The sequence below is a fragment of the Cricetulus griseus genome, assembly GCF_003668045.3.
Source record: "Cricetulus griseus strain 17A/GY chromosome 1 unlocalized genomic scaffold, alternate assembly CriGri-PICRH-1.0 chr1_1, whole genome shotgun sequence".
Lineage (NCBI taxonomy): Eukaryota > Metazoa > Chordata > Mammalia > Rodentia > Cricetidae > Cricetulus > Cricetulus griseus.
The window spans coordinates 200,748,109-200,765,255 of record NW_023276807.1 but is presented as its reverse complement, the minus strand read 5'-3'; the positions used below and the strand labels follow the sequence as shown (position 1 = coordinate 200,765,255).

Here is a 17,147-nt window from a genome sequence, read left to right as displayed (position 1 = left end):
GATGTAGCCAGCATGTGCACCTGCACATTGCCATGCTCCTGCCATGATGATAATGGCCTGAACCTCTGAAAAACTGTAAGTGAACCACCCCAATTGAATTTGCCATGGTCATGGTGGGCTCTTCAAAGCACTGAAAACCCTAACTAAGGCAGAAGTTGGTACCAGGGACTGTAGTGTTACTGTGACCATGGTTTTGTTTGGAAGAATGTGGACTTTGGGACTGTGGATTAGAAAAGCAGTTGAAAGTTTTAAATGCCCCTTAATGAGCATGGAAGACAGTGGTGCTCAGTGTGATTTGATGCACTGTCAGGGCTACTTCAAGAGGTTTCAGAGGAGAAGAATTTTAGTATGTTGCCTAGAGATCGTTCTTTTGGTATTTTGGTGAAGAAAGAGGCCTTCTGTTGTCAGAAGAGTCTGCCTGAGGCTAAAGTGAAGAGTTTTAGATTATTCCGGTAGCAGAGGAAATCTCTCAACAGCCCAGTATAGACTGTTGTTGTATGGTTACTAGTGTTAACTCTAATGAAGATACATAATAAAAAGGAGCAAGCTGAGCAAGGAAAAATATCTGAGGAGAAAAGGGGCACCAGAAAGTGGAATGGAGTTAAATCCTTTGTTCAAGGAGATAAACAGATTAAGAAATGGAATAAAGGGCGTGGTGACCTCAGGGTAAGACCCCACCCATCTGAATTTCCAATTTGTGAAAGGAATTAAAGAAAAATTTAGAGTCAGGTGTGGTGGTGCACGTCTTTAATCCCAGCACTAGGAAGGCAGAGGCTGGTGGATCCCTGAGTTCCTGGCCAGCCTGGTCTACAGAGTAAGTTTCAGGAAAGCAAAGCTTAGGCAGTGAAAGAAAGCTGGTGAAGATGTAATCAAATAAGGGAGCCATGTTCCAGCCCTGGTAAGCAGCAGAACTTGGCAGCTTTGGACACATGGTTCTAGCTTTAGAGTTAAGGATAGAAGAAAGGAGTTATGGAATAAAGCCACTGAGGCCAGGCATGTGTCAGGGGTGTCCCTGAACTGAGGCCTAATAGAGAGGCTGTTGCATGAAGCTATGAAGTTGAAGCCTGGATTGCCTTGAAGAACCCAAGATGTTAGAGATGCCAGAGTTGTGAGATATCTGCCAAGGAAAGCTGCTAGCCAGAGAAAGAAGTGTGTTGCAGTCAACAGAGCTGAAAGGAGTTGGACATCTAAAGAGCACTTTGACATCAGGCGTGGTGATGCAGAGTTTGGAGTTTGCCCAGATGGTTTTCGGTCTTGCTTTGGTCCAGTATTTCCTCGTTATGCTCCCTTCCCTGCAGTTTGGAATGGTAATGTATATCCTGTGTCATTATATGTTGGGCATATGTGATCTGTCTTTTGATTTTGATTTTTACAGGTGATTACAGTTAAGAGAGTGAATGAAGCTCAGAAGAGACTTTGAACTTTGAAACAAGTTTGAGATTGTTACAGACTATGGGGACTTTTAAGTCGAACTGACGGCTTTTTTGCATTATGATATGGCTATAAGTCTTTAGGGGCCAGGAAGTGGAATGTGGTGGTTTGAAAGAAAATGACCCCCAAAGGGAGTGACACTATTAGGAGGTGTGGCTTTATTGGAGGAAGTGTGTCACTATTGGGTGGGCTTTAAGGTTTCTTTTGCTCAAGCTACATTCAGTGTGACAGTCAGTCAATTTCCTGTTGCTGGCAAGATATAGGACTCTCAGCTACTCCAACACCATCATCTGCCTGCAAGCTACCATGCTCCCCATCATGGTGATAATGAACTGAACCTCTGAAACTGTAAGTGAGCCTCCTCAATTAAATGTTTTCTTTATAAGAGTTGCCTTGGTTATGGTGTCTCTTCACAGCAATAAAAACCCAAACTAAGACACTTTCTCTGTCTCTGTCTCTGTCTCTCGCTCTCTTTCTCTCTCCCTCTCTCTCTCCCTCTCTCTCTCTCTCTCTCTCTCTCTCTCTCTCTCTCTCTCTCTCTCTCTGTGTGTGTGTGTGTGTATGTGTGTGTGTGTATTTCCAGAAAGAAGGGAAATGTGGGTAGCATCATGTTCTGGGCTGCATAAAAGGGAGAAAATGAGCTGGGCACCAGGACTCACCTTTCTGTTTCATGACTGTGGATGCAATGTGACTACCTCACACTCATGCAGCGATGTCTTCCCCATCATAATGGACTGTATCTACCCCACCCCCACCCCACTGTGAGCTAAAATAGACCTTCTTCCCAGAAGTTGCTTTTATTAGGTATTTGGTCACAGCAATAAGAAAAGTAACCAGCAGACTGGTCTAAGCAGTTTGTATGAAGCTTTCTGCTTCTATTTGCTTACTTGTATTTTTTTTATTTTGCCTGACTCTTGATCCAGTCCCAACTTGGTCATCCCATAATATACACATATATTAAAATATCAATCTTAGCCCCATGAATATATGCAATTATCTGTCAATCAAAACCAAAATAAGGGCCAGGGGAAATAGTTTAGTGCTTAAGAGCACTCACTGCCCTCCCAGAGGACCAGAGTTTGATTCCCAGCACCCACATCAGGAGGGTCGTAACTGCCTCTAACGCCAGCTCCAGGGGATTCAATGCTCCCTTTTGGCTTCTTTAGACAGTGCACTCATGTGGCATATCCTCACACAGATACATAAATAAAATAGTTAAATAAAATAAAGAAGCGTACACATCACACCTTCTGTGAACTATACCATCTTGAGTAAAGCCCTAATACAGAGACTCGGTTTACCCACCTGTAAAATACAGTAAACTGTACCCACCCTAAATGTTTAGTTTTGTGCTTGAAGCATTTATTTTTCTCTGAGACAGTTTCATATAATTCAGTCTGGCTTCAAACTTGTTATGTTGTCAAGAATGACATTGAACTCCTGATCCTCCTGCCTCAGCCTCTTGGGTGCTGGTATTACAGGTGTGTGCCACCATACTGATGCCTGTGGTGATTTTATATCACGAACATCACCGACCCTAAGGTCCCTTTTTACCTCCCTGTACCCTATCCTCATGATGACTCTCCTCACCCTCTACCGATCCAAGAAAGACCACGAGACTCGCCCCTGGAGTCCTTCTGGCCACCACACCTCCCACCATTTCTGCCTTGCTTCTCAGAATCACATTTACCCAAACTTTTCAAATGTCTCTTCCTCCAAAAGGCCTTCCTAAATTGTCTGAACCTTTATTTCCTTCTTCAGGGCCACTGTGTGTGTGTGTGTGTGTGTGTACTGAATCTAGGGCCTTGTGTATGCCATGTAAGCTAAGCACTCTACTTCTGAGCTATACTCCTCACCTGAGTCATAGTTGTGCATATCTCTTCTGTGTGTATAGGGTATGTAAGTGTGTCTGTGTTCATGTACATGAATGTGTATACAGGTGCACGCACAAATGTGTGCATGTAAACTCGGAAGTCAGAGGTCAACACCAGGTTGTCTTTTATTACTAACTTCTCCAGGATCCAATGTCCTCCTAACTTCATGTCCTCTTATTATTGTTATTATTAATCATTTTTATAAATCCACTGATTGCAGTCTGTGCTGCCCAAATACTTATGGGTGTGGGACCTTCCACTGGAGGACAGTCTACCTCCCAGTGACCAAACTTTTAACAAAATTGACTCACCCCCTTCCAGTAGCCATCAGCCGTAATCAGCTCCTCAGCTAGGGGCAGGAGTCTGACTGACTTGGTCTTATGCAGGCAACACAGCAGCTGTGAGTCTGTGAACACCAAGGTCCTCATGATGAACAATGAAGACACTGTTTCATCTCAGTCCTTCCCACTACCACCCCTACACACACACACACACACACACACACACACACACACACACACACACACACACACACAAGTTCTGTACCCTTTGTGGGGAGGGGTGTGATAGAAGTGTCCTATTTGTGGCTCATTTCCTTGACTTCTGACCACCCACCCATCACCAGGATGTATTTCCAAAGGTTTTCATCTCCCTACGCAGAAACTCCAGCCATGATGCAACTATCCACACCCTCCTCCGTAACCTCTAATCTGTTTTCTGTTTCTGTGTTCCTAGTAATGCCGGGTGTCTCTTCTGAGTGGAGTCACACTGCATTTGTCATCCTGTTTGGTTTCCTTCACCAAACACCGAGTCTTCAAGGTTCAGCCACGTGTGGCAAGGATCAGATAGCTCTTCATTTCCTTGGCTGAGTGTCATTCAATCACATGACTCATGCCGTTTTGTTCGTCTATTCCTCTGTCAACGGACACTCAAGTTACTTCCACCTTTTTATCCCTGTAAATAATACTGCTGTGAATGGGCGTGTTTGAATCTCTGCTTTAGGTCAGGTTTTAAAAAGTGTGTGTGTGTGTGTGTGTGTGTGTGTGTGTGTGTGTGTGTGTGTTTATGTACATGTACGTGCAGGTATGTGTACAGGCGTGTGTGGAAATTCTGCCCAGCAATTAAAAAGCCCTGGATAAATACCCATGGGGAAAAAAGACTGGAGTGGGAAAGATCTCTGCTTTGGAGGCTTAACTGTTTTAGTATGCATTTTTAAAGCTCTATATTCACCTGATTCAAAAGTTAGTAAGTACCCACACACACAGACAGACACTTTTATTCCCCTTTCTTCCTCCTCTTATCTTTCTTGGTTCCCTATTCAACATTATCTTTTTTTGTGTTTTGTTTTTTATTGCTGTGAGATAGGATCTCACTATGTAGCCCAGGCTGGCCTCCAATTCACAGTGGTCATCCTGTTCCAGCCTGTCTATGAGCAAAACAGCTCTCCTCTACAACAGATCATCCATACCTGTTTGGAAGAAGCCATCACATTGGGTCTGGGGGCTGTTAGCATTCTCTCACAGAAGGAGGGGGTGTGGAATATAGATTGGGAGACATTAACTGTCGAGGGGATCCATCTATGAGGCTATGGGAAGCCATCATCCATGCTGGCCTCCCTATACCACTACTGCTTTGGGGTCACTCAGGCGCCTGTCAGTCATCCCTCACTCAATACATTTACTGGTTCCCAGAAGTGAACCTTGATGGAATTGTGTTTTGATTTGTCAGTGGGACCTTGTAAGGACGCAGCTGATGCTGTTCACCTCGCCCTGGGGAAGGGATATTCCCGAATCACCATGCTAGCACCATAAGCAACTTGAAGGCGGTTCTGTCAGTACGTAAAGATTTCTCCATATCCTAGTTTGCCTCTGCACTGCTGTGATCAACACCATGACCAAAAGCAAGTCAGGGAGGACAGGTTTATTGCATCGTACAGCTAAATGTCCTTCTAGAAGGGAAGTCAGGACGGGATCTCAGGGAGGAACCACAGGGCTAAAAACTAAAGCGGAAGCCATGGAGGAATGCTGCCTACTGGCTTGCACCCCATGACTTGCTCAGTCTGCTGGAGAAGCACTTCCCTAGGGCTGGCAACACCTACAGGTGGTAGGGCCTTTCCATATCAATGATTAATCAAGAAAATCCCCTGCAGACTTGCCTAGAGGCTGGTCCTACAGAGGTATATTCCCAGTAAAGACTATCTCTTTCTAGATGTGTCTAGGTTTATGTCAAGTTGACAAAAACAACCAGCACAACACCCCAGTACAACCTGTCTAGGGATGGCACTGCCCACCATGGGCTGGGTCCACAATCACCAACCGGGAAATTGCCCCACACATTTGCCTACAGGCCAGTTTGATAGAGACCATCCCTCAGTTGATAGTCTCTCTTCATAGATGACCCTAACTTGTGTCAAGGTGACAAAAACAAACAAACAAAAAACCTAACACACACAGCCCCCGTTCTTTTACACAGCTGTGTAATGTTCTGTTGTTTAGATATACCATCATTTTGAACCAGTGCCCCATTGATGGGGTTTAGGTTGTCTGCAACTGTTGTCTATTTACAAGGCTTCCGTGAAGAGCCTACACATACCATTTTGCATGTCTACAATTTGTAGAATAAATTCATCTCAGGACATTGAGGGGAGTGTGAGCCTTGGACATTGGTCCTGCTTGTGTGTTTGCTTTGGGTAGAGCTGAGTCATTGTTTTCCATGTGTCTGGGATATTCTTGGCCTTTATGGTTCAGTGGTTCTTAAGAAGAGACGGTGAGGTGGCTTGGGAAAGCAGGGACCCTTAGAGGAACCTCTAATGGGAAATAACAAAGTGCTAGGTTGCAAGTGGGTTGGTAGTAGAAAGGGATGGGGGTCAGACAACTGCACACTCAGAAGGCTGATGGCCACAAAGCTGAGTCCTAGGTCTGATTCAACCAACCTGAATTTGGATGAGGGTTGGGGAGGATGGGGCTCCTCTCTTGGGCCATCTCACTTTCGAATTGCCTAGAGTGACTCAGAGCAGGACACTGGAGTTGACTTTGCCAGCCTGGCCTTGGGCAGCCTCTTCCTGGCACTTGCGGAGTGGGACAGAGCACTGGGGGAGACCCACTTTTCAGTTTAGAGAATCTACACTTGCCTTTTTGTTTGTTTGTTTTTTGTTTTTTGAAATAGGGTTTCTCTGTATCTTTGGAGCCTGTCCTGGAACTCTCTCTCTCACAGAGATCAACCTGCCTCTGCCTCCCAAGCGCTACAGCCCAGCTATAGTTCCTTTTTAATGTGTGTGCTGTATTGTGTATGTGGGTGACATGTCTGTGTGAGCACATGTGTAGGCAAGGAACACACATAGAGGTCAGAGGACAACCTTGAGTGCTAGTCCTCATCTTCCAACTTGTTAGTTTTTACTTATTTCTTAATTATTTTTGTTTTAAATTTTTTAATTGAAAATAGTTTTTTTAAAGATTTTATTTATTTATTATGTATATAACATTCTGCTTCCATGTATATCTGCACACCAGAAGAGGGCACCAGATCTCATAACGGATGGTTGTGAGCCACCATGTGAGTGCTGGGAATTGAACTCAGGACCTCTGGAAGAGCAGTTGGTGCTCTTAACTTCTGAGCCGTCTCTCCAGCCCCTGAAAATAGATTTTTTTTTCCATACAACATATCCTAATTATTGTTTTCCCTCCCCTAACTCCTCCCAGTTCCCTCCCACCTCCTCTCCCATCCAGATTCACCCCTTTTCTGTCTCTCCTTAGAAAACAAACAGGCAGCTGGGCATGGTGGCACATGTCTTTAATTGCAATACTGGGGAGGCAAAGGCTGGTGGCTACCTAGAGCTTTCACCCCATATGGGCTAGTGTTATTGGGACTAGAAGGTACTCTGCATGCTACCAAAGGAGAAAAGTAAACACTAACCCAGCTACAAACTCTTTGATCTACAATGGTGTCCTGCCTGAAAGATATGCTTGTACAATGGTGGCACAAAGCTTATGGGAGAAACCAGTCAATATCTGATTTGACTTAAGGATTATTCTCCAACATGGAAATGAAAGACCCCCCAGAGGTTCAGGCCCCAGGATCTCAGCCCAGGACCGAGGTGACCCCAATCACCAGGTGGAGTCGAAAGCTTGATGCAGACAGCACGAGGCTTTATTGCAGTTGTTTAACAAGTTAACCCCATGTTAGCTCGGGCCTTTCATCCATCCACAATGGCAGATGGCTAGGAAAGATGCCACGAAGCCACAGTGTAGAGATCTTATAGGGCAGCGTAAGGGGAGTGTCTAGGGATACGCACGGGCTCAGGATTGCTGTGCCTCCAGACATGGCGTGTGTTGATTGGTGAACTGGTTGTTATGGGCCATAGGCCCTCCCAGGGCAAAAGCTATGCTTTGCATGATTGCTGTGCACATGTCTGTAAAGCACACCCAGAGCCGTAAAGCATAACACCACAAGCTAACTTCTGATTGGTTCCTTGCCACAAGGCAGCCATCTGACCTCCTAGTGACCAAGGCAAGGTCAGGCAAGCACATGTTAGACTGTCATGGCTGCCGAAATGGGGAGCTGATCCCTTCAGAACCTATACCTGATGTTTCTTGAATGACCAAGAACCTGAGAGTAGAGAGTGGTTAGCCCAGGGATCTAAGGTAAAACCATACTACTGTTCTGAAAAAAAAAAAAAAAAAAAAAAAAAAAAGAGCAATAAAATAACTTAAACAACACAAGCATTCTGCTATTCTCCTTGTTGATTTTTACTTTCAAAGATTTATTTTTATTTTCATTTTCTGTGGGTCAGTGTTCTGCCTACATGTATACATGCCTCCCACATTTCTGTAGGACAGTAGGGATTACACATGCTCGGCTATAAGCTCTTACTTGGGTGCTTGGGACCCAAACATTGAACCGTTTCCCAAGCCCCTATGTCTGTGCTTTTTGCACTTGTAAACCACCTCTCTGTCTCTTAGCTCCACAGTAACTTTTCTCTATTGCTTTTCTCGATTCTTAATCATTTACTAGAGCCGGTCAGGTGAGGGTCCAGGAACTGATGACTGCAAGATTCATGTGGTCCAAGGAGCAGATGCCAACAGAGACCTCTGGGGCCTCTGCCCCCACCTCTGCAGCCTTCCTGCCTAGGTGCCTTCCTAGGCTCCACCTACTCTTGCTTCTGAGCACCCCTGCCCCCATTTTGAGATACACTGGGATTTGCTATATAACTCAGGCTATTTCTGAACTGTGATCCCTCTGTCTCTTCTTCCCAAGTGCTGAGATTACAGATATGCATCACCATACTACGTGTGGTATCTGAGCCTTTTTGACTACAAAGGCCCCACATTTATCCTCAGAATACAAAGGAAATGATCTGTAACCCCAGGAGGCAGGAGCAGGCAGAGTTCAAGACCACCCTGGTCTACATAGAGAATGGATGGGGAAGCTAAGGGATGGCCACAGCCTGAGTGTGGCTTTATGGGTGTGACATAAGCCTCTGGGACTCAATGTTCTTATCTGTAAAGTGGGAATAACTAGATGGTACACAGACAGATGCTCTAAGTTTTCAAGACTCAAATGAGAGTTCAAGTGTTCATAAATTTACTTATGAAAGGAAACAGAGACTATGTCGGTAACAGATCTTTTCTCCTCACAGTATCCTTCAGGAGCTTCTCTTTGTCAGTGTTTAGGCAACTCCAGCAGCTAAGGGTCTGCATCTCTGGCTATTACATACTCTTCGCCTAGAATGGCAGAGTTTACAGTTGGTAGAGTACTCGCCTAGGAGTGCTTGCCTAGCATGCACAAAACCTAGGTTCAGTCCCAACCACTACATCAACTGGGCCTGGTGGTGCATGCCTATACTTCCAGAACTCAGGACGTTGCACCAGGAGGAACAGAATTCAAGGATATCCTTGGCTACATGGTGAGTTTGAGGCCAGCCTGAGTTGCATGAGACCCTGTCTTGAATGAATAAATGAACAAATGAATGAATGAGTGAATGAGTGAATGAATGAATGAATGAATGAATGAATGAACGAGCAAGTGAACAGGGAGGAAGTGATGTGCCTGAGTAGCAAGTCTGTGCTTGCTGCTGTCCACATCCAGAAGACTTGTGGTTGAGGGAGGCAGAGCATCCAGTGGTGGTGGCCCCTGCAGGTCAGTGCCTCAGCCACTTCCTGTTGGTTCCAGTTGGAGAAACTGGTACCCCAGGTCGTGGAGCAGGCTAGGGCTGGGAAGCCAGTGGTTAGGTGAGGGAGAATTAACAGTATCCTTACAGTGAGTGTGTGTAATGGGGATGGGGGCAGGAAGGAGGATGGTGGAATGTTCTGGAAAGGAAGGAGAAAGGGAGCAACACCCACAGTCGGAGGATCCTCACCACTGCCTTCCCGGGCTTCCCAACCAGCAAGTCTTTCCAGATTGTCAGCAGAGCCTGAGCCACACCTTAGCTCCACAGTCCCTTGGAATTTATGGATGTGGTTAGCTACTGTGTTTACTCTTCGCCTAGCTGTTTTGTTAACCTCCTCTCCCAGAAGCTGGACTCCCCTGGAAGAAGCTGTTCCCTGATAGCTGTCACTTCCTCAGACAGTAGTGGGGGTCAGAGGGTTTGAGCTTTAGGATTCAGGGGCAGTCAGGAGACTGTCTTGGAGGGTTTAATGGAAGCGGGAAGGGCAGAAGCACCTACAGAGATGCCTCCCTAGTCTTTTGAAAAAACAACAACAACAACAACAACACTAAATACTTCAAAATGCTTCCAATCCGAGGCTGGAGTGATGGCTTGCTGCTCTTGCAGAGTACCTGTGTTTTTTGTTTATTTGTTTGGTTTTTTTTTTTTTTTTTTTTTTTTTTTTTTTTTTTTTTGGTTTTTTGAGACAGGGTTTCTCTGTGTAGCTTTGGAGCCTATCCTGGCACTCGCTCTGGAGACCAGGCTGGCCTCGAACTCACAGAGATCTGCCTGCCTCTGCCTCACGTGTACCACCAACGCCTGGCTCAGAGTACCTGAGTTTGTAACCCAGCACCCAAGTTGGGCAGCTCTCCACCACCTGTATATAATTCCAGCTCCAGAGGATCTGACGCCCTCTTCTGGCCTCTTCAGGCACCGGCACTCAGGTATGCACACACATGCACATAATTAAAAATAAAACAATAAAATCTTTTAGATACTTCCATTCTGAAGGTGTAGATTGTTAAGATTTCTGTCTCTCCACCTTGACCAGCTCCTGACTCAACACCACTACCAGTCTTCTTCCCATGTGTGCACAGGGGAGTATGCATGTTGACGTGCATAAAGACGTGTGGTGTGGGCTGGCAAGATGGCTCAGCAGGTAGCGGTGCTTGCTGCCAAGCCTGAATTTTTGTCTTTGATTACCAGGACCCATGTGGTGGAAGGGGAACATCAACTCCTGAAAGTTGTCCTCTGAACTCCACATGTGGTACAACATACACACAGAATAATTATTGACTAATTAATTAAATGGAAATTTTAAAGAGAAGGTGTGCAGTCACTTGGGAAAGCATCTAGAAACATTTCTGAGGATGAGCACTTGTATGCTGGAGGACATGGTGACTCCTAAGCTGCTTTCTTTCATGGCTGCTGACCATGAGACCATTCGAAGCTCATGACAGCCCGGGTTTGGGAGGGAGACACTGGAAACACCCCGATGAGAATGGAGGAGCAGCATTATTGTACAGCGATGGGAAGAAAGATGCAGCCAAGCCATGATGACACATGCTCCATGTTCAGACTGCAGTGCTCTCAGAGTGTCACAGGTAAGGAGCAGGTACTGGGCCTCTCTCCCCTAGCCTGTGGCTGGAGCATGCTGGGAAGTTATAGGCAGTCTCCAACACGACTAGATGCAGGTTCAGAAAGGGAGGCAATCATCTCAAGACCTGGGATCTTCATTAACAAGGCTTTGCATCTTGAACCAAAAGGATGGAGAACTAAACCCAAGATTGTGGTTTAAAGTGGGGCGCAAATAATACGTACCTCAAAGGAGTCAGACCAAGTTTGGAAGGAGACGAGTCAGTCCTCAACACCAGACAAATCATGGAACATGATTTGTGCAACCCTCATATTTAAGGTCTTGCCATGTCACTGACCACCTCCTAGTGTTCGTGGTCTGCATCACCTGTGCCAGCCTCCAGAGGGCGTGGCTAACATTTCCCCTATAGTGGTTCTCTAAAGTCCCAGCCCATGGAAAAAAGAGGGCAAGGAGCCTCTCAAGATCAGGGGTTTAAAAAACACAGTCTTGCAGAGCGTTGGTGGTGCAGGCCTTTAATCCCAGCACTCATGGCACTCGGGAGGCAGAGGCAGGCAGATCTCTGTGAGTTCGAGGCCAGCCTGGTCTACAGAGCAAGCTCCAGGATAGGCTCCAAAACAATACCAAGAAACTCTGTCTCAAAAACCATAAAAAACAAAAAAACAAAAAGAAAACCCACAGTCTTGTACCAAATCATCACACCAGATTTTTTTTTTTAGACAAGGTCTTACTATGTACTTGTGGCTGCCTTGGATTCCCTAGTCTTCATTTGTTTGTATGTTTGTTTGTTTATTACAGTATCAGGGTCTTGTTTCCTACATCTGTAAACCCAACTCTTGGAAGGCTGAGGTTAGGAGGAGCATGAGTTCCAAGCTAGCCTGGGCTACTCAGTGAAGGCCTCTCTCTAAAACAAATTACTACTCCCACTGCACACAAACCAAAAATAAAAGGAAGAAAAGAGTAATTATTATGTGCAATAATTAGGAAGACACTCAAAACCATGTTGAATTAAAGAAACCACATTCCATCAGAGACATACTTGTGACTCGGCTTATATCAAGTTCACACACAGCAGGGATTAATCTACAGCCTCAGTATTAGGTTGGTTACCATTAACAGAAACCGTAATGATGGGGCAAGCAAGGAGAACTGTGTGCCACACACTTTTGGTCCCTGCTCAAGCTCAGGACCCTGAAGGGCAGGGTACTTTGAACCTGTCCAGGACTTATAGTATGCCAGTGTTTAAGAGCAGGAAAACAGGAGTGGGCTGTGAGACTCATGGCAGACTGGGAGCTTTGATTCTGAGAAACAGAAAGGACTCGGTAGGCCCAGGATGGCTTGACAGTCAACTCTTCACTTGGCCTAAGTTGAGCCAGGCTGACTAAAAGGCTAGTAAGGACTCAAAGGTCCTTGCTTAGTGTCACAGTCACCAAAGCAGCTGTTTTGTCCAGGCTCAGATAGAGCTCCCTTGGGGATCTGAGATTTGTGGAGCTTTGCCCTCTGTGGGAGAAAGACACACTGGAAGATAAACAGGAGTATAGTACCTACCTGAGTCATCACAGAAGCCCAGAGAAGGAAGTATGCGTCTGATGTGAGCTGGGCAGATGGCACCACACTGGAAAGACAGGAACTAGGAGACTGGCCCAGGTGTTGCCAGTGGGTGGCATGGCATCTTCTAAGACTGGGGGGGGGGCAGGGAAGAGCTGGACACTTTGGGCAAATTGCTTTGGTTTTTATCTGGAACTCAGGTTTGTGCAGTGGGGTTGGAGGAAGAACTCAGTGGTAGGGCACTAGCCTGCCACAAGTCCCATCCCTAGCATAGAAAACAAAACAAGGAAATAAAAGGCTGCCACTCTGGAGGGGTAAATCCCCATTTATCTCCAGCATAGCAAAGCATTGGATTGGGGAAGAAGAGCCCTAGGGACACTGGGCAAAGAGCCATCTAAATGCTGTCACCCTCCTTTTATCCAAATGGGTGCTTTGCCTGTAGTTCACAGCAGAGCAGCCTGTGGCCCCTGCCCTCAGCTCTCAGTCCCCAGCTTCCACTTTTCAGCCTGTTACATCCAAAAGTTTCTTCCCAACCCTGGTTCTTTGTCCTTAGGTTTTCTTCATTATCTGTTTCTCCCTGTCAATCTCTCTCTCTCTCTCTCTCTCTCTCTCTCTCTCTCTCTCTCTCTCTCTCTGCCTCTGTGTCTGTCTGTCTGTCTGTCTCCCCTCTTGTTCTCAGAGAAGCAGATTTTTTTTTCTTTCCTGACCGGCTGCCCAGTTGCCTGGCCCAAGACTGTATGAGCCCATCTTAGTCTCTTCACCATCTCAAGGTGTGTGGAATAGTCTCAGCAGATAGCACTAGGCCACCAGACTTACTTTTTCCTTTCTTGCCTCTGGGGTATGTGCCTGCAAAAGTGCCAAAGCCCTCATACTGCCCCCCCCCCTGTCTTGTACTAGGGATGGAACCCAGTCCAAGCAGGCACTCCACCACAGCATCCCAGCTGCAGTTTCTTTGAAACTCCTCCAGCCCATTCAGGAGCCGCTCAGTGATGTGCCCCCTACTCCACCAGGACACACAGAGCATTTGGGGCTGATCTACACAGGCCATTCATGGCCCTTGCCCAGACACTGCAATTCATCATAGGGCTGAACAAAGGGGACAGACCCTGGACCTGATCTCTCCCTGGTCCCCTTCTCAGAATTCAGCAGATGTGGGGACAAGGCAAGCTTCTTGGTCATCCACAGAAAAATGGGTCTGGAGGACTGGAGAGATACCTCAGTGGTTACAAGCACTGGCTGCTCTTCCAGAGGACCTGGGTTCAATTCCTAGCACCCACATGGTGACTTACAACTGTCTGTAACTCCAGTATCAGGAGATCTGACACCTTTACACCAATGCATATAAAATGAAGTTAAATAAATTATTAAAAACCGAAAGAAAGGTGCTGGAGAGATGGCTCATCCAGCTCATTTGTTTATGTTATTCCTTCAGAGAAGGAACAAACTTGGGTGGATGGGTGGGTGTTGGGGGCGGGGGGGAGTGCAGGCATCTTGAGAACCTCAGAGTAGGACAGGGTGAGGAGACTGAGGGTTCCCAGGTCACAGAATATAATAAGGCAGTGCCCACTCTGAGGGACATGTAAGGGTCTCCTACTTCATGCCCTCACAGCTTCTCTCTGTAGAGCCATACTGATTTCCATAGTGACCCCGTTTGCACCAGTAGTGAATAAGCATTGCTTTCAGTAGAAGTGTTAAGAGACCTTCAAGGTCTTCTGGAAGGCAATATTCAAAAACAGAAAGGTGACTCGGGGTCATGAACACGCTGGACCTTTTCCAGTCTATTGTGGGCTAAGCAATACTTCTGACTGGTACTGACATATGAGCCCATCTTTCCCTGGACATCACAGAATTAGGAAGTGGGAAGAATGATGGCTTTTAAACTGTCTCGCCAGATAATCTTAGGCAAATTAACTTGCACCCCTGTGCCTCAGCTGCCTGTCTGTAAAATGGGACCTAGGAACATCCTAGGATATGTCTATGAAAATTAAATAACACAGGAAGGCGAGGAATGAAGAAAGTGCTCCGTGAGTGGTAACTACTATTTATCTAGTTTTAGATGAGGGTATTTCTATGTTACCCAAGCTGGCCTTAAACCTGTGAAGTTCCCAGCCTCCCAAGTAGTCAGCTACTATTAATAACATTCTAAATCCTTAATCTGTACAGGGAAACCTACTGGAGCATGGTGTCAATGGAGCATGCTAGGCACGAGGTGGCTTCTTTCTCTCTTTTTTGGTTTTTTTGAGACAGGGATTCTCTGTGTATATTTCTGCTGTCCTGGAACTTGCTCTGTAGACCAGACTGGCCTAACAAGAGATCTACCTAAATCTGCCTCCTGAATACTGGGCTTAAAGGTATGCACCACCACTGCCCGACTACGAGGTGGCTTTTGTGGTAATGGCAGAACAGCCCTAAGCAGATTGGGTGCAGATAGAAGCTGTACATCGAGGGTCATTTTGAGTCCACAACAAAGGCAGCTGCATGGAGAGAGGTCCGGGAAATGGAGTGGAGCACACAAGAATCCACCATTCCCAGAGCCAAGCCAGTCCTGAGCAGGGCTCCATGGTGTACCTGGAAGCTGGAGGGCTGCCTGTCCTCTAGAATTATGAGTGTTTGGACCAGGTTCCAAGGTAACTTATATAAATAAGCCAGAAGGATTAATATATGCAAATGAACTTGTAACTGGACCTGCCTAGGTCCACAGACCTGTTTTTCTCTGGGCGTCCAAGGTGCTTCCCAGCAAGAAGACTGGTGCAGTGGTTCATGCCTGTGGTCTCAGCTCTTGGAAGGTCAAGGTGGGAAAACTGAGACTTTCTCAGGAAAATAAAAAAAACAGAAAGAGGGAGGGTGAGGAGGAGGGTAGGAGGGAGGGAGGGAACATTCAGAAGGACAGTCATCAAAGTGTTAGCTGTAGTTCACTCAGGGAAAAAAATAATACCCATTTAAGTGTCTCTTTATAGTTTGTTGGTTTGTTGTCTCTGGCTTCAAGCCCTTGGCTCCATGTTACAGGTGGATGGAGGAGCAAGTGGATGACGTCAACAAAAATGAATGAAAACAAAAAGACACAAGTTTAGTTACCTTGGGGATGAGGCCCGGAAACTTTCACAGAGAGCAGGAATTACAGAGAGTAGAGATTACTGCCGGCTTATGGCGTCTAAAAAACTTGAGAGAAGGGCCCAGGACCAGCATAGGAAGACTTTGCAGAGCCCCCCGTTGAGGGCCCTACCCAGCCTGGGGAGTGGTGGGTGGAGGGGGTGGGGAGTAGGGTGAGGGGTGGGGGAGAGGGGAGGGAGAGGGAGAGGGAGAGGGAGAAGGGACTTACATGTGAAACAAGCTTGTTCCCTAACTAGAACTAATAAATAAATTAAAAAAAAAAAAGAAAGGGTATGTGATAGGTAGGGTTTTAGTTGGGGGGTGGTAGGGGAGGACGGGAGGGAGAAGGGAACTGGGATTATCATGTAAAACAATCTTGTTTCTAATTCAAATAAAAAATGATTAAAAAAAAAAACTTGAGATGTTCATAGAGGCTCCTCAGCTGTCTCATTTTCTTTTCTTTCTTTCTTTCTTTCTTTCTTTCTTTCTTTCTTTTTTTTTTTTTGCTGCTCAGATACATTTATTAATGCCACACGGTAAATGGTACTCAGTAAGTGTACAGTGATGTTCCATGTTCCCATCTAACAAAGCTTGCTTAAGTTTAGGCAACAGGATTCCTCTTGAATGGACTCAAGGATCAGTTCGTTAATAATGGCCATGGGCAGGTGCAGAACTGGAGCCTTTCAAAGCTTTATTTCTTTTATCAGCACTCCTGATTTTATAAAGGATGAAGGTCATTAACCCCATTCCTACCCAAATTTCCTGGTAAACCTGGGTATAGTAGGGTTTCATGGGGACCCAGGCATTCCTGATAAGGCTCTGAAGCATCTCTGCAGGACCAAGGCCACCGACCACACCAGAGTTCCACGGGTGGGGAAAGGTCACTGTCTCATTTTCTTTATTCCTGTGTGTTTGTGTGTGTACAAGCTCCTGTGTGTACATGCTCGTTTGCATGTGTGTGTATATACATACTTACCTGTGTGTGCATTGCCTGCGTGGTGAAGTCAGAAAACAACCCTGGAGTCATTTTGCACCTGTGTTTTGAGTCAAGGTATCTCACTGGCTTGGAGCTTGCTGATTGGGAGGACCAGCCAGGGAGTCCCAGGGATCTGCCTGTCTCTACCCACCTCAGTGCTGGGATTATAGGTGTGTACTTCTGTGTGCAGTGAATGAAAAAAAGAAATAAAAGGAAAGGAAAGACCTAGATATGCTGGAGGAAAGGTTTATTGTAGACATGTGGGCAAGCATAGCCAGAGGCAGACATCTGGGAGAGTCCAGAGTGGCCATGTCCTGAGCCATGTGAAGAGAGGGGAGAGGAACAGAGAGGAGGGAGAGAAGGGAACCAGGTACAGCAGCCGGGAGGCCCAAAAGAGGAAAGGTAATCAAAATGCCTGGATTATACAGGGAGGGGCCACAGGGGGAAGGGCAGCCCAGGCCCTGGGCTGGAGAAGTTTAGGGTCGGAGGAGG

The 17,147-nt window shown here is 46.2% G+C and overlaps 1 protein-coding gene across 1 annotated transcript; it reads right to left on the bottom strand.

The window, feature by feature from the left end:
- Positions 1-16,275: 16,275 nt before the first annotated feature.
- LOC100760515 (ATP synthase subunit ATP5MPL, mitochondrial) lies at positions 16,276-16,523 on the bottom strand. Its single transcript, XM_027387494.2, has one exon. The coding sequence runs from the start codon at positions 16,505-16,507 to the stop codon at positions 16,325-16,327; it is 183 nt and encodes a 60-aa protein (XP_027243295.1). The 5' UTR covers positions 16,508-16,523; the 3' UTR covers positions 16,276-16,324.
- Positions 16,524-17,147: the final 624 nt, after the last annotated feature.